This window comes from Salmo salar, chromosome ssa13 (genome assembly GCF_905237065.1).
Source record: "Salmo salar chromosome ssa13, Ssal_v3.1, whole genome shotgun sequence".
NCBI lineage: Eukaryota > Metazoa > Chordata > Actinopteri > Salmoniformes > Salmonidae > Salmo > Salmo salar.
Genome location: NC_059454.1, coordinates 13,520,214 through 13,547,907, shown reverse-complemented (window position 1 = coordinate 13,547,907; position 27,694 = coordinate 13,520,214). Strand labels below are relative to the sequence as shown.

Sequence of the window (27,694 nt, the reverse complement as noted above, 5' to 3'; positions counted from 1 at the left end):
AAAACATTAGTTAACAGATAGTGGTTAGTTCGTTAGCTAGTTAACATTTCACACAGATTGCCAGGGTTCAGTAAGCAACTAACGGTTTATAACTTGAACGGAAAGGAGTCGTATACCAGTTAATACTATAGTGAATTGGTTAGGTTACTAATGTTAGCTCATCTGATGTTGTAAAGTTAGCTAGCTAACGTTAGCTGTCTGACTTTATAAGCAAGCTAATTTTCACACCATAACCTCAATTATTTGATCAGATAAGTTGGCTAATGTTGCTCAACATTTCTCTGGCTAGCTAACAAAGAATTTGATCCAGCTAACAAGACACTTAACAATGCTAATACTTGTTCCGCCACACTTTCTCCCTCACCTCAAACTTTCAAAATACCAGTAATGTCTTTGCTTCTAAGACATACTGTATAAAAAACAGACAGAGGATTAAAGGACAAGTAGAGGGGAAGAAGACTGGTTTTCTGGGTGGGGACAGAAGGGGACTTCTAGGCTATTTGGGATGGTGCCATCTTGGCTTGGCCGGAAACTAGACTGGGTGGAATTTTGTGTTGTGTAAACAGAACATAAACAGAACCAATTCAGTAGTTCTGGATGGAGTGGTGCCATTAGAATAGGTATCCCCTGACAATGACATACTATAGACCCTCGTTGTCACCACCCGTTACTCTATAGAGCCAGCAGGCAGGAGGTATGGTACCTAATGACATACTGTAGACCCTCGTTGTCACCACCCGTTAGTCTATAGAGCCAGCAGGCAGGAGGTATGATACCTAATGACATACTATAGACCCTCGTTGTCACCACCCGTTAGTCTATAGAGCCAGCAGGCAGGAGGTATGATACCTAATGACATACTATAGACCCTCGTTGTCACCACCGTTAGTCTATAGAGCCAGCAGGCAGGAGGTATAATACCTAATGACATACTATAGACCCTCGTTGTCACCACCCGTTACTCTATAGAGCCAGCAGGCAGGAGGTATGATACCTAATGACATACTATAGACCCTCGTTGTCACAACCCGTTACTCTATAGAGCCAGCAGGCAGGAGGTATGATACCTAATGACATACTATAGACCCTCGTTGTCACCACCCGTTAGTCTATAGAGCCAGCAGGCAGGAGGTATGATACCTAATGACATACTATAGACCCTCGTTGTCACCACCCGTTAGTCTATAGAGCCAGCAGGCAGGAGGTATGATACCTAATGACATACTATATATAGACTCTCGTTGTCACCACCCGTTAGTCTATAGAGCCAGCAGGCAGGAGGTATGATACCTAAGCTACACAACCATCAACCATCCAATAACCATCAACCATCCAATAACCATCAACCATGAAAATAAACATAAATAAATACAGAACTATATGCATGATACAGAGCTGTGTGGAAACTGTGCCAGCCCTGCTCTGCCAGCCCTGCCCTAACCTGCCCTGCTCTGCCAGCCCTGCTCTGCCAGCCCTGCTCTGCCCTGCCCTGCCAGCCCTGCTCTGCCAGCCCTGCTCTGCCTGCCCTGCTCTGCCAGCCCTGCTCTGCCAGCCCTACTCTGCCAGCCCTACTCTGCCAGCCCTGCTCTGCCAGCCTTGCCCTGCCCAGCCCTGCCCTGCCAGCCCTGCTCTGCCAGCCCTGCTCTGCCAGCCCTGCTCTGCCAGCCCTGCCAGAGAAAAGGAGTGAAAGAGAAATAGAGAAACGTCTCCCTCCTCTAACAGCTCTGCTCACCAGTAGTGCAGCAAATGAGATGGACAACCAAGCAGTGGAACAGAGACCATGGGAGATGTCGCCACGATGCAACTGTCCAACAGTAAGAGAGTGTTGTAAACATGGAGGGTTATCCGTTTGGAAGCGTCTGATGTAACGGCTCATTTAGGTTGACCTGGTGAGGAACACTTCACCATAAACACACCTAAATCCCACTAAGAAGCCTTCTGCCATGTGAACCTGTTTCAGTCCTGTCCCATCAGGTCCCTGTCTACAAGCCACGACATATGCCAACTGATGCCCATTAGCTGCCCAACACACACACACACACACACACACACACACACACACACACACACACACACACACACACACACACACACACACACACACACACACACACACACACACACACACACACACCCGCCCCTCCACAGGTCTGTCTCAGGAGTGGGAGTGGGTGGCAGGGCCACCTGCTGCCACACAGACAGTCAGCCTGATGTCATGATAACCCACCACAATCACAGCACTGTTAGGGCTGCCAGGAGGGATTATAAAGAGTGGAGATCACACGGAGACAGATCTCCAGGAGGATCCAGGCCCAGGCGGACTGACATGTGGCAGAGATAGCTATTGGAATAAAGACAGACAGACAGACAGACAGACAGACAGACAGACAGACAGACAGACAGACAGACAGACAGACAGACAGACAGACAGACAGACAGACAGACAGACAGACAGACAGACAGACAGACAGACTCTCTGAGAAAACAGGAGCCCTGCACCACAGAGGGAGGTTTAGGAGGAAACTCCTCTACCGATTAGATCAGATGAGACACTGTTAACTGTGGAAGAAAAGAAAACATGCTTTACAAACACAAAGAAAAGAAAACAAGCCCAGCTCTTTATTAAGGGACAACTTCCCATGGAACTAGGATTATCAGTGACCCCTGTGACCCTGTGAGCTAGGGATTTAAAAATAGAACACATTTTTAAACAAATAAGTGAATTCATATTACAAGAAACACTCCCTAAGGTCTTGTAGTCCCTCCAGCTCTATGGTTAGCTGAGTCGTGTGTTTATAAAAATAGGACAGAGCCGTTGATGTTGTGGGCTGTTTTGGGTCCACAGTGGCAACAGAAACAGAGTGGCCTCCTTTCATCTCCCTGTGTAAAACGGATTGGCTTAATCTCACCCCTTGTTCTACCTTCTACATCATAGAAGCACTAGATGCAACATAACAACATAGCAGCTGTCACTAGAAGCAACATAACAACTATTATACACCAATTTAAACTGACGCTTCACTCTCAACAACCAAAACACAGATACAGTGCCTTCAGAGAGTATTCACACACCCCCAACACATGTTGTGTTACAGCCTGAATTTAAAATAATGTGGAAAAAGTGGAACTATGACTGATTACGGCACAGAATAACATACACACATACACACACAATGTTACACACACACGCGCAAGCACACACACACACACACACACACACACACACACACACACACACACACACACACACACACACACACACACACACACACACACACACACACACACACACACACACACACACACACACACACACACACACACATTCTAGAATGTCTTTCACAAACATCAATGACAGCTTTGACAAATCTTTCCCGTCTAGTATTCTGGTCTTTCTCTCACAGTCAACTCAAGTGGTCACATCAGATAGTTAACCAATCCCACTGATGACCCTGAGCTTTCAGCCCAATCATCCATCCCCTTCATCTGTTCCTTCTGTCCCCTGTACCTCCCCTATTTCCCCTACAGGATCCCATCCATTACACACAGCTGAGCCTCAGATCCAGAAGATCCCTCAGACACAGAGAAGAACCAGCCTGCCCTAGGTAGGGAGGGGCCCATGGACTCCTGGGTATCCCAGAGATAGCTCTCCCTCCGTGGGGACAACCGGCGCCTGAAGCAGCAAACTACTCCAGTCTCCAGCCTAACTGCAGATGCTCAACATACCAGTGGAGGCTGCTGAGGGGAGGACGACTCATAATAATGGCTGGAACGGAGTCAACGGAAACCATGTGTTTGATGTATTTGATACTATTCCGCTCCAGCCATCACCACAAGCCCGTACTCCCCGATGAAGGTACCACCAACCTCCTGTGCAACACACCCACCTAAAATAAGCCAGGCGTGGTCACTTTCCTCCTGCCCTAGTTCTAATAGTGGTATGTGTTAAGGCTCCCAATTTACTTTCAGAAAGTTGAGATGGTGGTCGTTCACAAACACACATTCAGACGCACACACACACACACAAAGATGGGGGAGGGATAGAGAGAGACTAAAGTCTAAAGTCAACCCCCCCACCCACCCACCAGCTTAATGAGAACTGTCAATCATCCGTTGGGGCTGGGCAGGTCAACATCCCAGAATTCCTCACCTTCCTGTCCAGAGAGTGTAAAGACATGCATGTTACCATTTAAGGCTGATTCCATTGGCCCCTGCTAGAGGACTCTGAGCTGAGCCACCTACCTTCAATCTGTTAACCGAAGATGGTACTTTATGACACCTGGGACAGTGATCAGTATCTGCCCTGGACCACTGCTCCCACCCATACAGGAAGAGACGTCAAAACAGAGAAAGAGACAGAGAAACAAAAAGAGAAAAAGAGACAGAGAGAGAGAAGAGAGAGAGAGAGACAGACAGACAGACAGACAGACAGACAGACAGACAGACAGACAGACAGACAGACAGACAGACAGACAGACAGACAGAGTGAGAGAGAGAGAGACAGACAGACAGACAGACAGAGAGAGAGAGAGAGAGAGAGAGACAGAGAGAGAGAGAGAGAGACAGACAGACAGACAGACAGACAGAGACAGAGAGAGACAGAGAGACAGAGAGAGAGACAGACAGACAGACAGAGACAGAGAGAGACAGAGAGAGAGAGACAGAGAGACAGAGTGAGAGAGAGAGACTAACTATTTGCACATCACTACAACACTGTATATAGACATAATATAACATTTGAAATGTCTTTATTCTTTTGGAACTTATGTGAGTGTAATGTTTACTGTTCATTTGTATCGTTTATTATCTATTTTACTTGCTTTGGCAATGTTAACACACGTTCCCATGCCAATAAAGCCCTTGCATTGAATTGAGAGAGAGAGAGAGAGAGAGAGAGAGAGAGTCTGTATTAACAGATAGAACTAAAAGGGAATACGTAAAGATAAACAGTAACTGACTAGAAAGTCATTACGTGGAGTGGCCATGACATAACCAGTGAGAATGGATCAGCGGTTAATGGAGAGGGAGAGGCTGATTCTTTGTGAACGTTCCATAGGAAGCAAGGCAGAGAAGAAAGGAGGATTCTCAGGTTTGGCAGTAACGTGAATCCACTAAGCGTTTGCATGTCTCAGTGTCTCACCACATATTTTGAATAAATTGAAATGGACTCAGCCAACTGCCAATCCGACCGGTCGTCACTAACTGGCCAAGTTACAAAGTCAGAAACCCTGCCTATTTCTACAATTTCTCTTCATAAAATCGGATTTGAAACCTAACCTTAACAACAACCCTAACCTTATGCCTAACCCTAACCTTAAATTAAGGTTTCCATACATTTTACGATATAGACAATTTTTTACTGCAACTTGGTCATCTAGGCCACCCACCCAACCTTCATCTACCGATCTGTGTGTGACAGACAGTGACCTGCTGTACGCATGACCCCTCCTCTCCTGTCACGTGCTCCAAATACAACAGGTGTAGTCTTTACCATGAAATGCTTACTTACAGTACGAGCTCTTTCCCAACAATACAGAGCTAAAAAGTAAGAAACATGAAAAATAAAAAAAGGAAATAGTAACACAATAAAATAGCAAGAGAGAGAGAGAGAGAGAGAGAAAGATAAGCCTGTTTTACAATCTATATTTATGTTTATTTATTTTACCTTTTGTATTTTAACTATTTGCACATTGTTACAACACTGTATGTATATAGACATAACATGACATTTGAAATGCCTTTATTATTTTGGAACTTTTGTAAGTGTAATGTTTACAGTTAATTTTTGTATTGTTAACTTCACTTTTGTTTATTATCTATTTCACTTGCTTTGGCAATGTAAACATATGTTTCCCATGCCAATAAAGCCCCTTGAATTGAATTGACAGAGAGAGGGAGAGAGAGAGAGAGAGAGAGAGAGAGAGAGAGATAGCGAGAGATAGAGACAGACAGACAGACAGACTCCCAGTGAGGTCTCAGACTGAGTGCCATGGTGTTTACCCAGGGAGGCTGAGATAGGTATTCCCCTCCCTACTAAACAGGCGGGGGAAGGTTCCATGCTATCAGATAAGAGGTAAATCAATGACTAACAAACTACTCAGTCCACACTGATACCCTGGACCAGGGGAGAGACAGGACACAGTCCAAACTACTGCTGATACCCTGGACCAGGGGAGAGACAGGACACAGTCCAAACTACTGCTGATACCCTGGACAAGGGGAGAGAACAGGACACAGTCCAAACTACTGCTGATACCCTGGACCAGGGGAGAGACAGGACACAGTCCAAACTACTGCTGATACCCTGGACCAGGGGGAGACAGGACACAGTCCAAACTACTGCTGATACCCTGGACCAGGGGAGAGACAGGACACAGTCCAAACTACTGCTGATACCCTGGACCAGGGGAGAGACAGGACACAGTCCACACTGATACCCTGGACCAGGGGAGAGACAGGACACAGTCCAAACTACTGCTGATACCCTGGACCAGGGGAGAGACAGGACACAGTCCACACTGATACCCTGGACCAGGGGAGAGAACAGGACACAGTCCACACTGATACCCTGGACCAGGGGAGAGACAAGACACAGTCCACACTGATACCCTGGACCAGGGGAGAGACAGGATACAGTCCACACTGATACCCTGGACCAGGGGAGAGACAGGATACAGTCCACACTGATACCCTGGACCAGGGGAGAGACAGGATACAGTCCACACTGATACCCTGGACCAGGGGAGAGACAGGACACAGTCCAAACTACTGCTGATACCCTGGACCAGGGGAGAGACAGGACACAGTCCACACTGATACCCTGGACCAGGGGAGAGACAGGACACAGTCCAAACTACTGCTGATACCCTGGACCAGGGGAGAGACAGGACACAGTCCACACTGATACCCTAGACCAGGGGAGAGACAGGACACAGTCCAAACTACTGCTGATACCCTGGACCAGGGAAGAGACAGGACACAGTCCAAACTACTGCTGATACCCTGGACCAGGGGGAGACAGGACACAGTCCAAACTACTGCTGATACCCTGGACCAGGGGGAGACAGGACACAGTCCAAACTACTGCTGATACCCTGGACCAGGGGGAGACAGGACACAGTCCAAACTACTGCTGATACCCTGGACCAGGGGGAGACAGGACACAGTCCAAACTACTGCTGATACCCTGGACCAGGGGAGAGACAGGACACAGTCCACACTGATACCCTGGACCAGGGGAGAGACAGGACACAGTCCAAACTACTGCTGATACCCTGGACCAGGGGAGAGACAGGATACAGTCCACACTGATACCCTGGACCAGGGGAGAGACAGGACACAGTCCACACTACTGCTGATACCCTGGACCAGGGGAGAGAACAGGACACAGTCCACACTGATACCCTGGACCAGGGGGAGACAGGACACAGTCCACACTGATACCCTGGACCAGGGGAGAGACAGGACACAGTCCACACTGATACCCTGGACCAGGGGACAGACAGGATACAGTCCACACTGATACCCTGGACCAGGGGAGAGACAGGACACAGTCCACACTGATACCCTGGACCAGGGGAGAGACAGGACACAGTCCACACTGATACCCTGGACCAGGGGAGAGACAGGACACAGTCCACACTACTGCTGATACCCTGGACCAGGGGGAGACAGGACACAGTCCAAACTACTGCTGATACCCTGGACCAGGGGAGAGACAGGACACAGTCCACACTGATACCCTGGACCAGGGGGAGACAGGACACAGTCCAAACTACTGCTGATACCCTGGACCAGGGGGAGACAGGACACAGTCCAAACTACTGCTGATACCCTGGACCAGGGGAGAGAACAGGACACAGTCCAAACTACTGCTGATACCCTGGACCAGGGGAGAGAACAGGACACAGTCCACACTGATACCCTGGACCAGGGGGAGAGACAAGACACAGTCCAAACTGATACCCTGGACCAGGGGAGAGACAGGACACAGTCCAAACTACTGCTGATACCCTGGACCAGGGGGAGACAGGACACAGTCCAAACTGATACCCTGGACCAGGGGAGAGACAGGACACAGTCCAAACTACTGCTGATACCCTGGACCAGGGGAGAGAACAGGACACAGTCCAAACTACTGCTGATACCCTGGACCAGGGAAGAGACAGGACACAGTCCACACTACTGCTGATACCCTGGACCAGGGGAGAGAACAGGACACAGTCCAAACTACTGCTGATACCCTGGACCAGGGGAGAGACAGGACACAGTCCACACTGATACCCTGGACCAGGGGAGAGACAGGACACAGTCCACACTGATACCCTGGACCAGGGGAGAGACAGGACACAGTCCACACTGATACCCTGGACCAGGGGGAGACAGGACACAGTCCACACTACTGCTGATACCCTGGACCAGGGGAGAGACAGGACACAGTCCAAACTACTGCTGATACCCTGGACCAGGGGGAGACAGGACACAGTCCAAACTACTGCTGATACCCTGGACCAGGGGAGAGAACAGGACACAGTCCAAACTACTGCTGATACCCTGGACCAGGGGAGAGACAGGACACAGTCCACACTGATACCCTGGACCAGGGGGAGACAGGACACAGTCCACACTGATACCCTGGACCAGGGGAGAGACAGGACACAGTCCACACTACTGCTGATACCCTGGACCAGGGAAGAGACAGGACACAGTCCACACTACTGCTGATACCCTGGACCAGGGGAGAGAACAGGACACAGTCCACACTACTGCTGATACCCTGGACCAGGGAAGAGACAGGACACAGTCCACACTAATGCTGATACCCTGGACCAGGGGAGAGACAGGACACAGTCCAAACTACTGCTGATACCCTGGACCAGGGGAGAGACAGGACACAGTCCACACTGATACCCTGGACCAGGGGGAGACAGGACACAGTCCACACTACTGCTGATACCCTGGACCAGGGAAGAGACAGGACACAGTCCAAACTACTGCTGATACCCTGGACCAGGGGAGAGAACAGGACACAGCTGGGCCTGGCCATGTTTTCCCACATAGAGGATTACATTATCTTTAAAGCTAGAATCCTTAATTGAAACAATAGTAAAGTGTTCACACCGCTTCTGTTTTGGTAAAAAGATGAAGGATGGGCCTGCAGAAATGTAACCACTCTGAATTTAATAGACAGCACTATGGATGCAAGGACTGACCATCCAAGATATCAACATTATATTTCTAACCATGTTTTGAGGCAGTGTTTGTTTACATTTACAATGTTTACGAACATTGGAGTAAAACAATCTTATATTTTGGGTTCTCAAGGAGTGGGACAGTTGAACTAAACTCATGAGGCATTTATAAGTTATATTCTTCAACAATCAATGGATATAGCAACTAAGGATTCAAGCTTTAAGGGACGACTGAAACTATCCTGAGACTGAGGAATTTGTCTCAAATGTCTCAAACAAAACAGAGTACTCAGAAGACAGACATCTTTCAAGTGCTTCTTGGGCAGGTTAGGACAGAGAGCTCTGTGGCTCTGTCACAGCATCTCTAACCCTGAAGTGGATGAGAGTATGTCAGTAGAACTTGCAGTGGAGGCTACTGGGGGGAGAGCGGCTCATAATAATGGCTGGAATGGAATCAATGGAATGGAATCAAAAACATGTTTTTTATGGGTTTGATACCATTCCATCCCTTCCACTCCATTCCAGCCATTATTATAAGCCGTTCTCAGCAGCTTCCACTGAGTGGAAGTAAGCAAAGCATGGGGGCTGAGGGGCTTTCCAACCACTCCATCCAGACTGATGGGAAAAGCAGACCTTGGTGTAATGGACACAACACACATTCAATTGTAATCCGTTACATTACCAACAAAAATATTGTAATCATATTACAGATGTTTCAGAAAAACACAATGATAACTTCTAGAATCACTGTTAAATTCAGAAAAACACGCTGATTTCTTCTAGGATCACTGTTAAATTCAGAAAGGATGTTTGAAAAACACGATGATTACTTCTAGGATCACTGTTAAATTCGGAAAGGATGTTTGAAAAACAATTACTTGACACCTTTCTGTTTTCTCAATGACATTCAAATCAGCGTTGAGAAAAGGTGCCTGTTAAAATGTGTTTTCCGCCTGAGCGAGTCTGACCACAAGTCAGAGAACACGTACAGACATCAATTCAACGTCTATTCCATGTTGGTTCAACTTCATTTCATTGAAATGATGTTGAAACAACGTTCATTCAACCAGTGTGTGCCCAGTGGGAGACTGTTGTTGGCTACAGTCCAAGCTATGTCTTCCAGTGGTGTGACTGCTGTCCGCATCCAAAGATTAGCCGACTTGAATAAATGCTTGGAGGTAAATTACCGAGAGGCGCAGCGGTCTAAGGCACTGCATCTCAGTGCTAGACGTGTCACTACAGACCCTGGTTCGATCCCTGGCTTTATCACAACCGGCAGTGATCGGGAGTCCCACAGGGCGACTCACAATTGGCCCAGCGTCGTCCGGGTTAGGGGAGGGTTTGGCTGGGGTAAGCAGTCTTTGTAAAATTAGAATTTGTTCTTAACTGGCTTGCCTAGTTAAATAAAGGTTAAAAAAAGGACGACAGCAGTGGTGTAGCATACGGGCAATATCAATAACACTTAGGCCTATTATATGTTGCATAGCGCATTGATGTGAATCACACGGCTGCTCTCTCTTTTTGCTATTCACGCCTTACAGATTGTGGTTGTTGTGGATGGCTGTTCACAAATGTATATGTGAACCCAATAATGGCTAAATTGAAGAAGTTTAAGCTGACTATCAATCATCGTTTTTGCGACCGGGGTTTATTCATTATGGAAACCAAACAGAAGCAAACAGAGTAAAACAATAGTTTCTATTGGACAACTTTCGGTAGGTCCTGCCCCGTTTTGTTCCATTTGCTTCTATTTAAGAAATGTTTTGCAACAGAATCAGCATAATGAATATACCTCCAGAGGACAGCCAGTGAGAAATGCTCTCTTGCAACAGCTGCATCGTGCAGATCCCAGCCTATGGAATACAAATTTGAGTTCCTCCCTTCTAAACTCCCCATGATATTGTGCTCCATACTGTGAACAAATGGTTGAATTTAAGAAGACCACCAGAGGGGCTTTTGCTGCTAATTCATGCTGATAAAAACATAGCCATAGGCCTAATGGACACATGCTGGAACTCGCACACTTTGATAGACTTAAACAACTGCAAATTACTATTAACAAAAATATTTAAAAAACAGTTCCATAGCAAATGCAGCATATGGCATACATTTTTCACATGCAAATAGCACTTTTCAATAGTGCTCAAAGCTTGCCATTCCTTAGAGGAGCATTTATTTTCAACACGAAGCAATAAGTCCAAGCAGTTCTCCATTACAAGACAATCAGAAACAGCAGAGCAGGCTAATTAGTCCTTCGTTTTGAGTTATGCTCAGGTATATTTCATGGTTTCATTCATGTTAACATCAGAAGCCTCCTCCCTAAGTTTGTTTTACTCACTGCTTTAGCACACTCCGCCGACCCTGATGTCCTTGCCGTGTCTGAATCCTGGCTTAGGAAGGCCAACAAAAATTCTGAGATTTCCATACCCAACTACAACATTTTCTGTCAAGATAGAACTGCCAAAGGGGGAGGAGTTGCAATCTACTGCAGAGATAGCCTGCAAAGTTCTGTCATACTTTCCAGGTCTATGCCCAAACAGTTCAAACTTCTAATTTTAAAAATGAATCTCTCCAGAAATAAGTCTCTCACTGTTGCCGCCTGTTATCGACCCCCCTCCGCTCCCAGCTGTGCCCTGGACAACATATGTGAATTGATTGCCCCCCATCTAGCTTCAGAGTTCGTTCTGTTAGGTGACCTAAACTGGGATATGCTTAACACCCCGGCAGTCCTACAATCTAAGCTAGATGCCCTCAATCTCACACTATATCTCACTGATCATCCCCAAAGTCAACACCTCATTTGGCCGCCTTTCCTTACAGTTCTCTGCTGCCAGTGACTGGAACGAATTGCAAAAATCGCTGAAGTTGGAGACTTATATTTCCCTCACCAACTTTAAACATCAGCTATCTGAGCAGCTAACCGATCGCTGCAGCTGTACATAGCCCATCTGTAAATAGCCAACCCAATCTACCTACCTCATCCCCACATTGTTTTATTTACTTTTCTGCTCTTTTGCACACCAGTATTTTTACTTGCACATCATCATCTGCTCATCTATCACTCCAGTGTTAATCTGCTAAATTGTAATTATTTGCTCCTATGGCCTATTTATTGCATACCTCCTCATGCCTTTTGCACACACTGTATATAGACTTTCTTTTTATTATACTGTGTCAATGACTTGATTATTGTGTTATTGGCTTGTTCATTGTTTATTCCATGTTATTCCATGTGTAACTCTGTGTTGTTGTCTGTGTCGAACTGCTTTGCTTTATCTTGGCCAGGTCGCAGTTGTAAATGAGAAGTAGTTCTCAACCAGCCTACCTGGTTAAATAATGGTGAAATAAAAAATAAAACAATTTCCAAGTCCAATTTTTGAAGTTCAAGGGGTACTAACTTAATTGGAATGACTGAAAATCTGACAGACTCAGTTTTGTTAATGTAAAGAGATAGCCTAATTGTATTATTATCTGTAGTAGAGAAAAATGGGTTAGAAGAAACCTACATAACGAACACATCCATATATGGCCAGCTACGTACATTTTAAAATTGATTTATCCTGCAATAGATGTCATTCAATTGATAACATACATTTTTGTCTTCTCTTAAGGGGAAAGTAACCTAAAAGTAACTGAATGTAATCAGATTACATTACTGAGTTTGGATAATCCAAAAGTTATGTTACTGATTACAATTTTGAACACTGTAACCGATTACATTTAGCAAATAACCTAACCAACCCTGGTCATATGGTGTGAGTTGTGAGGAAGGGATGAGTAGGGGTAGATGTAGGGACCTGGCTGTGCTGTGTTGCTGAGTTAACAGAGGTAGAGGTAGAGAGGTAGAGAGAGAGAGAGAGAGAGACATGAAAACTGTAAATGACCCTGGGAATCGATAGAACATCGCTCAGAGAAGCACAAAAGCAATATAACATTCAAAATGGGTGAATCTTTCCTTTCAGCAGGTTGACGTTTATTGGGACGTGTCTTGTCCTTGAGGCAGAACTGACTGATTTCCGCTATATGGGCCATCTGCAAAGTCAAAATGAACTATATTGTAAAAATGTATGAACACAAAAATGAGCTTTTTAGTCTTCATTTAAGGTTAGCAGTGTGGTTAAGGTTAGGGTTAGGTATTAAGTTTAGGAGTGTGGTTAAGGTTAGGATTACTGCATCTCAGTGCTTGAGGCGTCACTACAGACCCTGGTTCGATTGCAGGCTGTATCACAACTGGCCGTGATTGGTAGTTCCATAGGGCGGCGCACAATTGGCCCAGCGTTGTCTGTGGTAGGTCGTCATTGTAAATTAGAATTTGCTCTTAATAATCAGATTAAGTAAATGTTTGGGTAAATTACGTTACTGATTACAATTTTGGACAGGAAACTACTAACTGTAATGTTTCAGCGTGGGAGTCATGGAAACACACACACACACACACACACACACACACACACACACACACACACACACACACACACACACACACACACACACACGCACAATCGTTTTCTGTATAAACTAGGGTAACAGTAGCCATCCATCCACACCTAGGACACCCCAGCCCAACACCTCCACTTCAGTTGAGGACTGAGGAAGGGGCCTTACAGAGGCTTGTCTGGAACAATGGATGAATACTATAAGAGGCTGAGCAGTGAGGGCCTATTCTGAGGTCACTGATAGGGATTCAGACCACTCAGTATCTTTCTCTGAGCCATTCCTGAGAGAGAGAGAGAGAGAGAGACAGAGAGAGAGAGAGAGAGAGAGAGAGAGAGAGAGAGAGACGAGAGAGAGAGAGACACAGAGAGAGAGAGAGAGAGAGAGAGAGAGAGAGAGAGAGAGAGAGAGAGAGAGAGAGAGGTCCCTCTGCTGCTGTCCTTGTATGGGTACTGCTCCTATTGTACTGGACTAAGTGTGGAACTATTCAGTTGGAGGAAGAGGAACGTCTCTAAACAATCACTACAACTCATTACCAGACCCTCACTGACAGGTGTGTGTGTGTGTGTGTGTGTGTGTGTGGGTGCACGTACTTGGGAGTATGTGTCAAAGGGTTGGATTTGTTGGAGGAACTAAAACAGCCATGTTGACAAAATATGAAGCGATTCAAAGTAGCGTATTTGGCCGTGTGCCAGGCAGTGCACTAGAGTTGTTTGATATAGCAAGTCTCATACGGCTCCTGTATGAAATACAGCAGGGCATTTCCTGTCTGAATAGGGAGAGAGGAGGTAAATAAGGAAATATAAAGTAATTCCCCCATGATTGGAGCATATCTCCTTCCTGTCTGACAGTGGGCTGTGTGTGTTGTCTTGGAGGGTTACCATTTTGTGTGAGTCGCCCACTCCCAGAGGTAAGGCGTAAGGCACACACTCCGTCACGTTCCACACAGGAAGGAGATGGGAAGACGAGAACAAACAGTAAATCGGTAAAGCTCCAGAAAAACGACTCTAAATGTAATCTCCATCCCTCGCTAAAGAGAGCTGCCATGTAAAACAAGCTGTGCAGAGGCCAAAACAAAACAAACTTAATCAGATTTTATTTCATACTGCAAAATGTAATCTAAGTTCGCCTAGCGATCAGAATCAGCCATAACTTAAAGTCAGTGGAGACTCCTCAGAGGAGGAAGGAGAGGACAATCATCCTCAGTGAATTTCAGAAAAATACAAATTGTGAAACAATAAAAAAGTTATTATTTTTAGATAAATCTATACTAAATATATTCACGTCACCAAATTATTTATTAAAACACACTGTTTTGCAATGAATGTCTACATTAGCCTCAACAGCACTCTCTGGGGTAGCACCATGGTGTAGCAGGGGGACAGCTAGTTTCCATCCCCGTCCTTGTGGTACATTGACTTCAATACAAAACCTAGGAGGCTCATGGTTCTCAACCCATTCCATAGACTTACACAGTAATTATGACAACTTCCGGAGGACGTCCTCCGACCTATCAGAGTTCCTGTAGCATATTATCCACCTAATCAAGGAATCAAAAAATGAATCTAGTTAAAAACAAAAGCATTAGCTACAGCTAGCTAGCTAGCACTGCAGTGCATAACGTGGTGAGTAGTTGACTCAAAGAGAAAGACAATAGTTGAACAGTTTTGAACAAATTCATTTCTTCAAAGATGAAGGAGAAGCAAGAGAGAGAGACAGAGAGAGCAAGCTATATTTCGTTTTTTTAACTTTCAATTTCACTTCCTTAGCTAGCAAATGCAGCTAGCTAGTTTAGTCCACTCAAACACCCGGCTCAAACAGAGAGGGATGCTATGTTAGCTAGCTGGCTATGGCTAACCGACACTGGAACTCTTCCAAGTCAAGGTAAGTTTTTGGTCATATTAATTTATTGCCACCTGGGGCCTGCCGGTTTAACTGCTAAACTGCTAAACTGTACACTGTACTGCATGATTGTAGTGGGTTTACCAACGCGTTAGTTCTAGTAGCTATGTTGACTATGACGTTAGCTAATATGGTGACAACGACGTAGGCTGTCTGTAGTGGTTATGGAATGCAGGTTTGTTCACAGACAGCTGTTGTGTTTGTGCAATTGAAGTCCACAAGCAAAGGGAAACGGTGAGAGGAAGAGAACGCGTAGATGTGAGAAGGAATTATACAACAAGCAAAGTGATCATACTGTTCTTACAAATGTCACAAAGTGTACTAAATGTTTTTTTGTAGTAAGTGCTCTTCACTCACTTCATTACTAAGTTATCTCCAAGCTAGCCTGGTTGTTATATAGCCAAACAGCTGCCTGGTTGTTATATATCCAAACAGCTGCCTGGTTGTTATATATCCAAACAGCTGCCTGGTTGTTATATAGCCAAACAGCTGCCTGGTTGTTATATATCCAAACAGCTGCCTGGTTGTTATATAGCCAAACAGCTGCCTGGTTGTTATATAGCCAAACAGCTGCCTGGTTGTTATATAGCCAAACAGCTGCCTGGTTGTTATATAGCCAAACAGCTGCCTGGTTGGTTTATAGCCAAACAGCTGCCTGGTTGTTATATAGCCAAACAGCTGCCTGGTTGTTATATAGCCAAACAGCTGCCTGGTTGTTATATAGCCAAACAGCTGCCTGGTTGTTATATAGCCAAACAGCTGCCTGGTTGTCAGATAGCCAAACAGCTGCCTGGTTGTTATATAGCCAAACAGCTGCCTGGTTGTTATATAGCCAAACAGCTGCCTGGTTGTTATATAGCCAAACAGCTGCCTGGTTGTTATATAGCCAAACAGCTGCCTGGTTGTTATATAGCCAAACAGCTCCCGCCTGGTTGTTATATATCCAAACAGCTGCCTGGTTGTTATATAGCCAAACAGCTGCCTGGTTGTTATATAGCCAAACAGCTGCCTGGTTGTTATATAGCCAAACAGCTGCCTGGTTGTTATATAGCCAAACAGCTGCCTGGTTGTTATATAGCCAAACAGCTGCCTGGTTGTTATATAGCCAAACAGCTGCCTGGTTGTCAGATAGCCAAACAGCTGCCTGGTTGTTATATAGCCAAACAGCTGCCTGGTTGTTATATAGCCAAACAGCTGCCTGGTTGTCAGATAGCCAAACAGCTGCCTGGTTGTCAGATAGCCAAACAGCTGCCTGGTTGTTATATAGCCAAACAGCTGCCTGGTTGTTATATAGCCAAACAGCTGCCTGGTTGTTATATAGCCAAACAGCTGCCTGGTTGTCAGATAGCCAAACAGCTGCCTGGTTGTTATATAGCCAAACAGCTGCCTGGTTATAAAAATAATGCATCTGTAGATGAACGAGGAGATAAGCCTGGACCCAATTTACTGACACTGGGTTCCATCCAGCTGCAGAGTCAGCCTTCCTGGAAGCAACAGCAGAGAAGCTTATAGGAGGAATCCCTCAACTACACAAGAGTTGATACTGTAATTAGGTTTAAGTCGGGCTAGTAAATAATATCTTTATGGTGTATGTTTTGGCAGAAAGGTTACCTGGGGGTGTCGTTCCTGCTCTCCAGGCTGTCACAGAGCCCCTTAGAGGGGGTGGACCTCCCGCTGCTGTCAGGGTCCTGGGCGGGGGGCATAGGGTAGGCCTGGTTAAGTAGGGCTGTGCGGCGGCCCTCCCCTCCTCCTCCCCCTCTCTGGGGCTTGATGGGGCCCCTCAGACCCATCTCAGAGCTCCTCTTCATGGCCTGTAGCTGGGCCAGGGGCACGATGTCGCAGGCCTGGGGCCGGTGCCACACCGTCTGCTGACTAGCACTGTTGTAGTAGTAGAAGCGTTTGTTGTGGCTGTCAAACAGCTCCCACCACTGGCTGCCATCGGACTGGCGCACGGCGGCGCCTGCTGGGGGCTCCCAACCACACTCCCCCGAGGCCAGGTTCACGTACATGCGCTCCTGCGAGCGCGGCTCCAAGATCTCCACCCAGTCACAGCTAGAGAGAGGAGAGAGGGGAGATATGGGAAATATAGTCAAGCTCTGGAAGACTGTACTCTATATGACAGACATTCTAAAAATAGGTCTAAGTTTTTTTTCTTCTTTTTTTCCTGGAAAATCACTGATGACTAATAGTTTTGATCAGTTACGCGAGCACGGACATAAGAGCCAGTAAAAGTGCCCCAGGATTAAACATAGATTACATCCGCAGCTGGTTGAGGGATTGAAGTAAGTGGAGAACGAAGGCCTAGTGGACAGAGAGGCAGGGGGAGCTGGGGCTGCTGCCCACTGGGGGTTCTCTCTGGGCCCAGCTCCCAGGCTCTAATCTACTCAAGGAGAGGCCAAACAAAGGAGGCAGGCGAGAGAGATCGAGCTGCTCCTGGGGCTCTGTTCACAAACACAAACTGACCCCACAGAGCCCCAGGACAGCAACACAATTAGACCCAACTGAATCATGAGAAAACAAAAAGATAACTATTTGACACACTAGAAATAATCAACCAAAAACCAGAGCAAACTGGAATGTTATTTGGCCCTAAACAGAGAGTACACAGTGGCAGAATACCTGACCACTGTGACTGACCCCAAATTAACAAAATCCTTGACTATGTACAGACTCAGTGAGCATAGCCTTGCTATTGAGAAAGGCCGCCGTAGGCAGACCTGGCTCTCAAGAGAAGACAGGCTATGTGCACACTGCCCACAAAATGAGTTGGAAACTGAGCTGCACTTCCTAAACAACTGCCAAATGTATGACCATATGAGAGACAGAAAACAAATTAGACAGCAGACAGATTTGTGACTCGTTGCCATGAGAAAAGGGCAACCAGTTGGGAACAAACAACATCGTAAATACAGCCAATATTTATCTGTTTATGTATCTTCCTCTACTATTTGTACTCCAACTATCTGCACATTACTAAGAGAGAGAGAGAGCTAGAGAGAGACAGAGGCAGAGAGAGAGATAGAGAGAGACAGAGGTAGAGACAGCGAGAGAGAGACAGAGGCAGAGACAGAGAGAGAGAGACAGAGAGAGAGAGAGAGAGAGAGAGAGACAGAGACAGAGAGAGAGACAGAGAGAGAGAGAGAGAGAGAGAGAGAGAGGAATACAATCATAGCTACATACTCATACCACATGTACATCAGCACAAAATAAAAGGTTCAACAGTACACACCCAACTACATACTAAGGAGCTTTCCACCCACCCAGCCACCCAGCCAGCCAGCCAGCCAGACAGACACCCACACACCCACCCACCCTGCCAGACAGACAACCACAGACACACACCCACCCACCCACCCAGCCAGCCAGCCACACACCCACCCACCCACCCAGCCACCCACCCACCCACCCACCCACCCACCACCCACCTACCCACCCACCCAGCCAGACACACACCCACACACCCAGCCAGACAGACACAGACACACACCCACCCACCCACCCAGCCAGCCAGCACACACCCACCCACCCACCCAGCCGACGCGCAGACACCCACCCACCCAGCCAGACAGACAGACACCACCACCCACCCAGCCAGACAGACACACACCCACCCACCCAGACACACACACACCCAGCCACACACACCCACCCACCCAGCACACACCCACCCACCCAGCCAGACAGACAGACAGACACACCCCACACACCCACCCGCCAGACACACCCCACACCCACCCTCCCAGCCAGACAGACACAGACACACACCCACCCACCCAGCCAGACACAGACACACACCCACCCACCCACACACACACCCACCCACCCACCCACCCACCCAGCCAGACAGACACAGACACACACCCACACACCCACCCACCCAGCCAGACAGACACAGACACACACCCACCCACCCAGCCAGACACAGACACACACACACCCACCCACCCACCCAGCCAGACAGACACAGACACACACCCACCCACCCACCCACCCAGCCACAGACACAGACACACACCCACCCACCCAGCCAGACAGACAGACACAGACACACACCCACACACACCCACACACACGTTAAAACCTGTCAGTAAAGAACACAAGACTCACAAAGGGAACAACTGGATGATCACCCACCACTCTGCTAAGACCTCTGGGAAATGGTAAAAGCACAAAGACACACTTTGATGTGAAAAGGTGTAATAAATCCATGACACTTTCTAATTATTCTTAGACATAAAATCAACCTCCATTTTTTGCACAACAGCACTTTCTCCCACTGTCCTGAGTTTCCTCCCCAAACAACATGACATGGTCTCTGAAATGGAAGCTACACTGCTATCTTAGTGTTCAGACTATCAGGTCACACTGACTTACACACTTAAACACACTATCGGAGGATTCCTACTTCTGGATGGTCCACTGAACGCTAAGAAAGCCCTGCAGTCCTGAGGTACTGTATGTCCTGTTGCCGTTTTGGCTTGACTTGTGTCTTTCTAGGAAGAATCCTCTCGTCCCTACACAACCTGTCCAAAACCTTGTCCGACGTGTCTCATAATTCACACCTACCTGTCCCAAATCCAAGAGTCTCACCTCCAGCTACAATGACAGTTCTGATCCAGAGCGTTGCTGTGAAGGAGTGTGTGTGTGTGTGGTCAGTCATTCTCCTTCCTTCCACTCTCCAATCTCCACTATTGACTAAAAAGGAGTCTCTGGGGCTTTGGGACAGTCTCGTCCCCTCCACTCCTCCCAGGAGACACTGGTGCCTCTCAGCAGTCACCTCTATTTCTGTCAGACACCCAGGGTGACCACAGGCCACTGACCCCATGTCACATGACAAGTTGACCAGGACAGGAATAGAGCATGTTTGGGGAAGTGCACGTGTGTGTTTGTTTATGTGTTTTGGCTCCCGAGTGGCGCAGCGGTCTAAGGCACTCCATCTCCGTGCTAGAGGCATCACTACAAACCCTGGATCGATTCCAGGCTGTATCACAACTGGCCGTGATTGGGAGTCCCATAGGGCAGTGCACAATCAGGGTGGCGCACAATTGGCCCAGCGTCGACCAGTTAGGGTTTGGCTGGGGTAGGCCGTCATTGTAAATAAGAATTTGTTCTTAACTGACTTGCCTAGTTAAATAAAAGTAAAATAACTAAAAAGAAACAATCCTACTGAGATCAAACCTGAATCAGAAATCTCCTCAGAAGTAAATCTGTGGTCCAGCTGGTGGCTCAGCCCCTGGTAGAGAGCTAATACTGTACATCAACCCCACTCTAGTACCACACATAGCACTGTCATGTACTGCCCAGACCCCCACCTGACTGAGAAAGAGAAGGAGAAATGCTGGTCTCTTACCACTCAGTCCTCTGGGTCCCCTGTCTTTGAAAGACTGTCCTTGTCCGCATGTCACCCACAGCTAGCATAGTAGCTGACTGACTCTGTGTGCTGCTCCCTGTCCTCTCACCCCAACTCCCCAGTAATCCAGGGCTCCCAGCCACAGGCCTGCTTTTGTCCCTCTCAATAATGCTGACTAGACCATGCTATAAAACTCTGTCCTGGCTGTCACTGCATCAAATCCCACCAGCCAGGGTCATGAAGATAATAACGCCTCAGGGCTTACACTACACAACATGACACAGACACACACACAGAGGGAGAACCCGTACAGTGGAGAGCAAACCAACAATGCTGTTCTGTTGTGACTCCCAGCGCCTGAGAGAGAGAAACACTTCCAACTAGGTCATGGCTAGAAGGGATCCAACTTTTGTCAAATTAATGTTGTTTTATCTAACCCTAACTCAAACCCTTTTCTTAACCTTAACCTAATTATCCTAACCTGCTACGTTAATTCTCCTACCCTACTACGTTAATTCTCCTAACCTGCTACGTTAATTCTCCTTCCCTACTACGTTAATTCTCCTAACCTGCTATGAAAAGTAAAATCTGATGTTAATTTGACAAGAGCTGGACCCCTTCTAGCCATGACCTTCGAACTGGACTATGACCAACCAACTCACTGATACCTGACCTCAGAGAACTGAGAAACAGCAGAAAATGTCTGCCTGCCTGTCTGTCTGTCTGTCTGTCTGTCTGTCTGTCTGTCTGTCTGTCTGTCTGTCTGTCTGTCTGTCTGTCTGTCAGGATGTCTGCCTGTCAGCATGTCTGTCTGTCTGTCTGTCTGTCTGTCTGTCTGTCTGTCTGTCTGTCTGTCTGTCTGTCTGTCTGTCAGCCTGTCTGTCTTTCTCTCTGTCTGTCTTCTGTCAGTCTGTCTGTCTGTCTGTCTGTCTGTCTGTCTGTCTCTCTCTCAGTCTGTCTGTCAGCCTGTCTGTCTGTCTGATCTCTCTGTCTGTCTGTCAGCCTGTCTGTCTATCGGTCTCTCTCTCTCTCAGTCTGCCTGTCTGCCTGTCTGCCTGTCTGTCTGTCTGTCTGTCTGTCTGTCTGTCTGTCTGTCTGTCTGTCTGTCTGTCTGTCTGTCTGTCTGTCTGTCTGTCGCCTGTCGCTGTCGCTGTCGGTTCTCTCTCTCTCTCTGTCTGCCTGTCTGCCTGCCTGCCTGTCTGTCTGTCTGTCTGTCTGTCTGTCTGTCTGTCTGTCTGTCTGTCTGTCTGTCTGTCTGTCTGTCTGTCTGTCTGTCTGTCTCTCTGTCTGTCAGTCTGTCAGTCTGTCAGTCTGTCAGTCTGTCAGCCTGTCGGTCTCTATGATTGATAGTGTAACATTCCATGCTACTCATGCTCTCACAGTTGTCTTCTGTTATTGTACCCTAGAGGCTTTGCAGAACATAACTTCCTGTGTCTGTGGCAGGGAGAAGTTTCACTTCATCTTAACAACACTGTAGCATACACACTGCCAGATGTTTCAATGCTGGTATTTTTTCCCAGGCTTTTTCGCAAATTCACCTGCCGTTTGGTACTTGGGACAGTTTTGGTATAATCTCTAACTTCCTAGTTGTGCCAAACATGTGACATCAACCTGACCTTTGAACAAAGAGGGTTGCCTGTATGTCTCTTTGACAGGTGAGTCTTCAGAAACACGCCCAGACTGGACCTGAGGTTTACACAGCTTTCACAAGGACAGGGATGTGCACAGAGACCTTTCAGGGGCCAGGGGCTCAAACTGAAAAAAGATTGACATCGTGGGCTATCAGCTGATCATTGATGGTGATGATTGATGTAAATCTGCTAGTCAGCTAGTTCATTTTTTAAAAACTAATTGTGATTTATCTTCATTGCTCTTCAATAATTGCTTCATAATAAAATATTAATTAGCTAACTCAAGATAGACACTGAGTGTACAAAACATTAGGAACACGTGCTCTTTCCATGACATAGACTGACCAGGTGAATCCAGGTGAAAGCTATGATCCCTCACTGATGGTAGTAGGTGCCAGGCGCACCGGTTTGAGTGTGTAAAGAACTGCAACGCTGCTGGGTTTTTGACGCGCAACAGTTTCCCTTGTGTATCAGGAATGGTCCAGCACCCAAAGGACATCCAGCCAACTTGACACAACCGTGGGAAGCATTGGAGTCAACATGGGCCAGCATCCCTGTGGAAAGTTTTCGACACCTTGTAGAGTCCATGCACCGACGAACTGAGGCTGTTCTGAGAGGGGTGCAACAAAATATTAGGAAGGTGATCCTCATGTTTTGTACCCTCAGAGTATGGCTGGCTGGCTAGTGGCTCCGGTGGATATTTCTGGTGGTTATTGAGAGTCTAGATGACCTGTGTTGCTGCTGCTGACTGAGGAAGGCATGAAGTTGGGTCAGGGCGAGGGTCATCGATGCAGCTGCTCCTGTCTGACTTTTTGCCTCTCTCTGCTGCGCGTGCCAGCCAACCAGACCGAATATTGATGATGATGTAACGCAAGTGTTATCAAGTGCTAATCAATAGTTATGCTGATTTGGCTGTTGATATTTAAACTATGTAGTTAGCTACACACACTCGACCTGTTCACCACATCTCAAGACATGCATTTTTGGGTACCGGGGCGAACGCAATCTCTGTACAAGTTAGATTAGGAAAAAGGCGCAAGGGTCAATGGGTTCAGAACAATGACAAAACGTTATACAAAAAACTGTAATTGTACCACCAGGATGGAAAAGGGCCATGCACGAGGCATGCCTGCACACGGAGCAGGGCTTCATTTAGATAGGGAGGGACAGACAGGGGGAATGAGAGAGAGACATTCAGCTACTCATACAATCCTATTGCAAGGAGGTTGTCAATAGCTCCGCAGACGAGTAAGTAAATGCTGTGCAGTCACGGCATGCGAGTCAGGATAAACAATCACTCTCCTCCATGAGCTGAATCCACTTGTGTGCAATCTAATTAAAGAGAAACATCATGCTGTGAAGACAGAACTTGAACCGAAGTTTGATTTGGTTTATAAATATCACGAGGACAGTCTCTGTCTGTCTGTCTGTCTGTCTGTCTGTCTGTCTGTCTGTCTGTCTGTCTCTCTCTCTCTATATATATATATATACTGCTCAAAAAAATAAAGGGAACACTTAAACAACACATCCTAGATCTGAATGAAAGAAATAATCTTACTAAATACTTTTTTTTTTACATTGTTGAATGTGCTGACAACAAAATCACACAAAAATAATCAATGGAAATCCAATTTATCAACCCATGGAGGTCTGGATTTGGAGTCACACTCAAAATTAAAGTGTAAAACCACACTACAGGCTGATCCAACTTTGATGTAATGTCCTTAAAACAAGTCAAAATGAGGCTCAGTAGTGTGTGTGGCCTCCACGTGCCTGTGTGACCTCCCTACAACGCCTGGGCATGCTCCTGATGAGGTGGCGGATGGTCTCCTGAGGGATCTCCTCCCAGACCTGAACTAAAGCATCCGCCAACTCCTGGACAGTCTGTGGTGCAACGTGGCGTTGGTGGATGGAGCGAGACATGATGTCCCAGATGTGCTCAATTGGATTCAGGTCTGGGGAACGGGCGGGCCAGTCCATAGCATCAATGCCTTCCTCTTGCAGGAACTGCTGACACACTCCAGCCACATGAGGTCTAGCATTGTCTTGCATTAGGAGGAACCCAGGGCCAACCGCACCAGCATATGGTCTCACAAGGGGTCTGAGGATCTCATCTCGGTACCTAATGGCAGTCAGGCTACCTCTGGCGAGCACATGGAGGGCTGTGCGGCCCCCCAAAGAAATGCCACCCCACACCATGACTGACCCACCGCCAAACCGGTCATGCTGGAGGATGTTGCAGGCAGCAGAACGTTCTCCACGGCGTCTCCAGACTCTGTCACGTCTGTCACGTGCTCAGTGTGAACTTGCTTTCATCTGTGAAGAGCACAGGGCGCCAGTGGCAAATTTGCCTATCTTGGTGTTCTCTGGCAAATGCCAAACGTCCTGCACGGTGTTGGGCTGTAAGCACAACCCCCACCTGTGGACGTCGGGCCCTCATACCACCCTCATGGAGCCTGTTTCTGACCGTTTGAGCAGACACATGCACATTTGTGGCCTGCTGGAGGTCATTTTGCAGGGCTCTGGCAGTGCTTCTCCTGCTCCTCCTTGCACAAAGGCGGAGGTAGCGGTCCTGCTGCTGGGTTGTTGGCCTCCTCCACGTCTCCTGATGTACTGGCCTGTCTCCTGGTAGCGCCTCCATGCTCTGGACACTACGCTGACAGACACAGCAAACCTTCTAGCCACAGCTCGCATTGATGTGCCATCCTGGATGAGCTGCACTACCTGAGCCACTTGTGTGGGTTGTAGACTCCGTCTCATGCTACCACTAGAGTGAAAGCACCGCCAGCATTCAAAAGTGACCAAAACATCAGCCAGGAAGCATAGGAACTGAGAAGTGGTCTGTGGTCCCCACCTGCAGAACCACTCCTTTATTGGGGGTGTCTTGCTAATTGCCTATAATTTCCACCTGTTGTCTATTCCATTTGCACAACAGCATGTGAAATTTATTGTCAATCAGTGTTGCTTCCTAAGTGGACAGTTTGATTTCACAGAAGTGTGATTGACTTGGAGTTACATTGTGTTGTTTAAGTGTTCCCTTTATATATATATATATATATATATATATATATATATATATATACATGTAATTCTAATGGATTTATTGGCATGGGAAAAATGTTTACAGAGCCAAAGCAAATAAAATAGATAATAAACAAAAGTGAAATAAACAAATCAGAAATGAACAGTAAACATTACACTCACAAAAGTTTCAAAAGAACACTGTAAAAAAAACACTTCGTTTTTTGGGGGATATCTGTACTTTACTTTACCATTTATATTTTTGACAACTTTTACTTTTACTCCACTACGTTCTTTAAGAAAATTATGTACTTTTTACGCCATATATTTTCCCTGACACCCAAAAGTACTCGTTACATGTTGAATGCTTAGCAAGACAGGAAAATGGTCTAATTCACACACTTATCAAGAGAACATCCCTGGTCATCCCTACTGCCTCTGATCTGGTGGACTCACTAAACACATGGTTCGTTTGTAAATGATGTCTGAGTGTTGGAGCGTGCCCCTGGCCATCCGTAACATAAAAAAACAAGAAAATAATGCCGTCTGGTTTGAAATGGTCTTTGAAATTATTTATACTTCTACTTTTGATACTTAAGTATATTTTATCAATTACATTTACTTTTGATGCTTAAGTATATGTAAAACCAAATCCTTTTAGACTTGTACTCAAGTAGTATTTTACTGGGTGACTTTCACTTTTACTTGAGTCATTTTCTATTAAGGTATCTTTACTTTTACTCAAGTATGACAATTAGGTACTTTTTCCACCACTGCAAAAGAATAGAGACATTTCACATGTTATTCAATGTTGTAACATTTGTGCAAATAGTTAAAGTACAAAAAAGGAAAATAAATAAACATAAATATGGGTTGTATTTACAATGGTGTTTGTTCTTCACTGTGATGGCACACTATGGTATTTCACCCAATAGATTATATGGGAGTTTGTCAAAATTGGATTTGTTTTCGAATTCTTTGTGGGTCTGTGTATATATCTCTGTCTCTAACACACACACACACACACACACACACACACACACACACACACACACACACACACACACACACACACACACACACACACACACACACACACACACACACACACACACACACACACACACACACACACACACACAGCTGCCGACTGAAGCACAGATCAGCGATCACTCAAGGCATCTCCCGTGTGAGTGGTCGGGGGAACAACGCTTAAAAAACACTGTGGAACAAACAGAAGCCTCCTGGTGCAGCCCAAACAAATCAACAGACAAACACACACAGTCGTAAACTCCTCCCTGCTCAGCACCATGCCTTCAAACAGCTGGCAGCAGCCCCAGAACAACACAGCGTTCGTTCGGTATATAACTTCCAAGCAGCAATGTAACATGGGATACTGTTTTTTCCATTGGTTCTTTCTTTTGGGCCTAGCATGTAAGGCTCTGTAGGGCTCAGTAAGGTTATTTAAGGCTATGTAACGCTCAGTAAGAGTCTGTAAGGCTCTGCAGGGCTCAGTAAGGATCTGTAAGTATCTGTAACGCTCAGTAAGGATCTGTAAGGCTCAGGAAGGATCTGTAAGGCTCAGTAAGGGTCTGTAAGGCTCTGTAAGGCTCAGTAAGGATCTGTAAGGCTTTGTAAGGCTCAGTAAGGATCTGTAAGGCTCAGTAAGGGTCTGTAAGGATCTGTAAGGCTCAGTAAGGATCTGTACGGCTTTGTAAGGCTCAGTAAGGATCTGTAAGGATCGGTAGGGCTCAGTAAGGATCTGTAAGGATCTGTAGGGCTCAGTAAGGATCTGTAAGTATCTGTAGGGCTCAGTAAGGATCTGTAAGTATATGTAGGGCTCAGTAAGGATCTGTAAGTATCTGTAGGGCTCAGTAAGGATCTGTAAGTATCTGTAGGGCTCAGTAAGGATCTGTAAGTATCTGTAGGGCTCAGTAAGGATCTGGAAGTATCTGTAGGGCTCAGTAAGGATCTGTAAGTATCTGTAAGGATCTGTAAGGCTCAGTAAGGATCTGTAAGGCTCAGTAAGGATCTGTAAGGCTCAGTAAGGATCTGTAAGTATCTGTAAGGATCTGTAAGGCTCAGTAAGGATCTGTAAGTATCTGTAGGGCTCAGTAAGGATCTGTAAGGATCTGTAGGGCTCAGTAAGGATCTGTAAGTATCTG

General features: G+C 46.5%; 1 protein-coding gene across 1 annotated transcript in view; it reads right to left on the bottom strand.

Annotated features, from left to right (window-relative positions):
• The window catches only part of LOC106566473 (rho GTPase-activating protein 39), a 139,818-nt gene that overhangs the window by 64,255 nt on the left and 47,869 nt on the right, over positions 1-27,694 (bottom strand). The window contains exon 2 of the mRNA XM_014134542.2: positions 17,139-17,579. Coding sequence (XP_013990017.1) covers positions 17,139-17,579 — 441 coding nt within the window. The remainder of the gene's footprint in view (positions 1-17,138; positions 17,580-27,694) is intronic.